This window comes from Triticum dicoccoides, chromosome 2B (genome assembly GCF_002162155.2).
Source record: "Triticum dicoccoides isolate Atlit2015 ecotype Zavitan chromosome 2B, WEW_v2.0, whole genome shotgun sequence".
Taxonomy (NCBI): Eukaryota; Viridiplantae; Streptophyta; class Magnoliopsida; order Poales; family Poaceae; genus Triticum; species Triticum dicoccoides.
In genome coordinates, this window is record NC_041383.1 from 799,118,058 (window position 1) to 799,122,405 (window position 4,348).

General features: G+C 42.3%; 1 protein-coding gene across 1 annotated transcript; it reads left to right on the forward strand.

The window, feature by feature from the left end:
* Nucleotides 1-1,226: 1,226 nt before the first annotated feature.
* Nucleotides 1,227-3,158, forward strand: LOC119368858 (disease resistance protein Pik-2-like). The gene is made up of 2 exons (XM_037633993.1): nt 1,227-2,439; nt 2,554-3,158. Exons 1-2 carry the CDS (start codon nt 1,428-1,430, stop codon nt 3,156-3,158), a joined length of 1,617 nt encoding a protein of 538 aa, XP_037489890.1. The 5' UTR covers nt 1,227-1,427.
* The last annotated feature ends 1,190 nt before the right edge of the window (nt 3,159-4,348 follow it).

Here is a 4,348-nt window from a genome sequence, read left to right on the forward strand (position 1 = left end):
AGATCCGAACGCCTCTCGCCGTCAGATCCTCATCCTGCGCGCGTCAGTCCTTCCTTTTTTTTTCCGCCCGAATCTGGTCGCCCGCAGATTGGATCCTGAATTTCTCTCCTGCCCGCATGTTGACCGCAGTTAAGACCCAATTTTCTCTCCCGCACTTCAATCACTGTTGCGGTTAAGGGCTAACGGATTGATTGGTACTGTTGTTTAGGCGGAAGAAAAAGAAAGCTTGGAATGGGATTCGAACCCATCTCTTCTGCGAAGTTAAGAAAGCCAACAACAAACTAAGCCAACACCACTTGTTTGTAAGTAGCATGATAATGTATGACAATATAGCTGATAACTCATGTACAGACACTACGGCAACTTTTGACCTCAAAATAAAAATTGTTGAAAACATATGCCCGGTAATTTTTGTATAAGTAACATGATAATATACACACAACAGAACTGCTAACTCATGTACCAAGATAACGGATAATTTTGACCTACAAATAATTTTGAATTTTTGGAATAAGGAGAATCTAAGATGACATCATTCTTTTATCCTCTAGTGCAAGCATGCATGTGTACGTGGAAAGATGGTTGAAACAACCATTTTTATGCCCCTGTAATTTCTGTCTAAACAACATGATAACTTGTGGATCACAAGCGTGATAACTTAATACTCTAGGGGTGGTAACTCTTTACTTAAAATAAAAGATCATCGGAACATATCAATATGAGATCTAGTTTCGAAGGTCTTGTAGTGACGATTTTTATGTGAAAGTGATTTTTCAACTAAAGTAACGGTTTGATCTATAAAATATTTTGAATTTTTAAGTTCAATGGAATCTTCGCTGATATCAGTATTTTCGTCATATATGCTTGTATGCAACAACTAGAGAAAAAAAATCCTTGAATGTGTTGGGCGCTTGCAGGTTTTTGTTGGAGAGAATGCAATACTTATGTGCACATAAAATTGGACAATTGTGATAATATAAATCTATACAAGAAACTCCACATTGATTAGCCCATGCCTCCAAAGAGATATTTGATATCATGTCGTTAAGGTCTTTTGAGATGCCCCTAAGCGGTTGTAATTTCTGTAACTAAGCTAATTTATAATTAACATAACATTTGCACTTCACACATTCTAATTAGCTATGGAATTCATATGTAAAACCAGGTATCTCATTGTGGTTGATGATGTATGGACAGTAGCAACATGGGATGCAATCAGATCGAAATTGCCAGACAACAACAACGGCAGCAGGATTATTGTGACCACTCGGCTAGAGAGTGTTGCCGAAGCATGCAGCAATGCTGGATCAGGCACAAATTGCATTTATTGGATCGAGAACCTTAGTTCGCAATACGCCAAGGAGTTGTTCCTCGGCAGAATATTTGGTCCTAATCATTCTTCTTGCCCCGACGATCTGGAAGGTGAAATGAATAAAATTATAAAGAAGTGTTGTGGGCTCCCAATGGCCATTATTAGCATTGCTGGCCTCTTGGTGAGCTATAGAACGTCAGAGAGCAAAGAAATGTGGGAGAGAGTTCGCAAGTCGATTGGTACTCACATGGAGAGCCGCCCTACCCTTGAGGGGATGAAGCAGATTATTAGTCTCAGCTATAACCACCTGCACCATTATCTCAAGGGTTGTATGATGTATCTCAGTTTTTTTCCGGAGGATTATGTAATCGTTAAGAATCGGCTCTTGAAGAGATGGATCGCAGAAGGACTGGTTGCTGAGATTCAGGGGTTGACCTTAATGGAGGTAGCAGACATCTACTACAACGAGTTGGTGAGAAGGAGCATGATTGATCGGGCCGATGATATAATCAGCTGGCGGGATGGAAAGGTGGAGACGTGCCGGGTACATAACATGGTATATGAGGTCATGGTGTCCAAAGCCCTGGATGAGAACTTTATTAGCCTAGTAGGTGGCCCATATGAAGGGATGTCGTATGGTAGAATTCGCCGTCTGTCCATCCATGGTGGAGAAGAGGTAGCATCCATCAAAACTGCAACATCCCATGGTAGGAAGAATGCCATCAAGGAGATGAAGATGGAGCATGTCCGATCACTGAGTGTGTTTGACCTCAATCACATAAAAGTGCTTGATCGTCTAGGCGAGTTCAGCCTACTCAGGGTACTTGACCTGGAAGATTGCATGGGCCTGGAAGACAAGCATTTGGTACATGTCTGCCGGATGTACATGCTAAGGTTTTTAGGCCTAAAAGGTACATACATAACTAATTTGCCTCCAGAAGTCGGTGGGCTAGAGAATTTGGAGACCCTTGATGTACGTGACCTTAGAGATCTGCCCAAAACTGTGTCAAAGCTAGAGAAACTGGAGCACCTGCAAATTAGTAACAAAGAGTACACAGAGTGTTGGATTGCACGCAAGGGCCTGGGTAGAATGAAGGCGCTACGGATGGTGAATACAATAGTTTTTGGTAATGATTATGATGCTGCTAAAGAGCTCGGTGAACTACAAAAAATGAGAGAGTTAGCCTTGGACATCAGGGATCCTGATAATCCTTATCATAACGATGTTAGGGGAACGCTAGCCAGGTCCCTGAGCAAGATGTATTCCCTCCGGTGGCTCAGCATTGGTAGTAAAGTATGTAGGGATAATGATACATTGGACTTTCTACATGATCTCGACATGCCACCGGCGCTCCTCCAGTATCTTAAGATTGGTGCCGGCATTAACAAATTGCCCAACTGGATCAGCTCACTGAATAATCTTGTTGAGCTTGTCATTGCTTGGACATACTTTGTTGGTGACCAATTGTTCGGCCCAATATGTAAGCTGCCCAGGCTGAAGTACTTACGCTTGGGCTCGGACTGCTACAAGGATACAGAGCTGGTTGCACAAACTGCCCACACCTTTCCGGCTCTCAAGTACCTGTTCCTGAACTTCAACATTGAAAGTATGGAAGCTGTCCGGTTTGAGGAAAACACAATGACAGAGCTTGAGACACTCAGTGTGAGCTTTTGGAAAGGAGAGCTTAACAGAGTCCAAGGCATGAAGAATTTGGCAAGCCTTCAAGAGGTGCAGCTCGCTGGTCAGAAAGGCAACCCAGCATTGGACTGTGCCATGGAGCAACTAAAGACACTGAATGAGAAGCGCCCAGGAAATCAGATGAAGGTTGCAGTGCAATACCAGTGATCACTCTGTTTTGCCACTCTGCTTGCTCACAGGAGGTTTGCTTGGTTAATTATTTGTTTCGCAAGTGTTGTTTCTGGAAGCTTTCCTTTCGATCTGTTTACTTCTTTCTGTAAGATGTCGTTGCCAATTGGTTGTTATCCCTACCGCCGTTGTGGTGTCGTTTGCTTCTTGTCCTGTAAAGCTACGGCAGCTTAAGACTTGGGTTTGTTAAACAAGAATTATTGTTGTGTAATAAAGGCAGAGATTCCAGCAGTTTAGGCTGCTGTTGTTTTCTTGGACGTTCATTTATTCGTTTCCAACAAACGTATATTTCCTAAATTCAGCTCCCCATCGATTCCACCTTCAGGATTCATCTGTTTATTCACAGGCAGAGTTAGTTGGTTAGTTCTTGTTATTGTTCTTACCGGTATTGCATTTGCTATCAGGTGTGTTGTGGATACGCAATGGTACTTCTTGTTTGCTCCTCCTGTTACACCACTCATTTGAGGAGTATATACACGAGAACACAAGTTGCCCATATATATATCCCTTATTGCTACTTTTATTTTATTTATCAGTGCTGCTTCGGATTCAAAATTGATGGGGAAATCAAACTAAGTTCTTTTGATTGTTATTGCTGCTTAGTTTGCCAGACTAGCTCAACTTAACCAGACTTGTACTATAAATAAGCTGAAATCAAGTCAAGGAGCCAAACAATCAAGATGCAGGCCCTTGTACAAATTCAAGCTTGTCTGAGCGCACGACAATGAAAATAATACCCAGGAAAACTAGACCCAAGAACAAGGACAAACAAGGGGATAAGTTGAGCATACCAGGCCTGTAACAACACCTTCTAGCACGCTGTAGTTTGTACCACCATAAGGCTAAACGGGCGATTAGCCTGCCTCGAACACGAACGATGCTCCGGGTGAAATACCTTTTACTACAATACGAACGAATGTCATTGGGTGTCGTAGGAAATATTCGATGCCAATCACTGAACTGAATACTCCCTAGGATTATAGCCAATACTCCTAAGCTCAACAGATTAGACAGGGTACCTTGGATTAAAACCACATACATCAAGCAAATACTGCTGGTCTCACCTGATTTCAATAAAAACAATAGTACAGAAAAAGGTCCCACTTGGTACTCTTCTTATATCTGTAACAAACCTTCCGTCCAGAATACAGCAGTGAAACAGGGGAAGT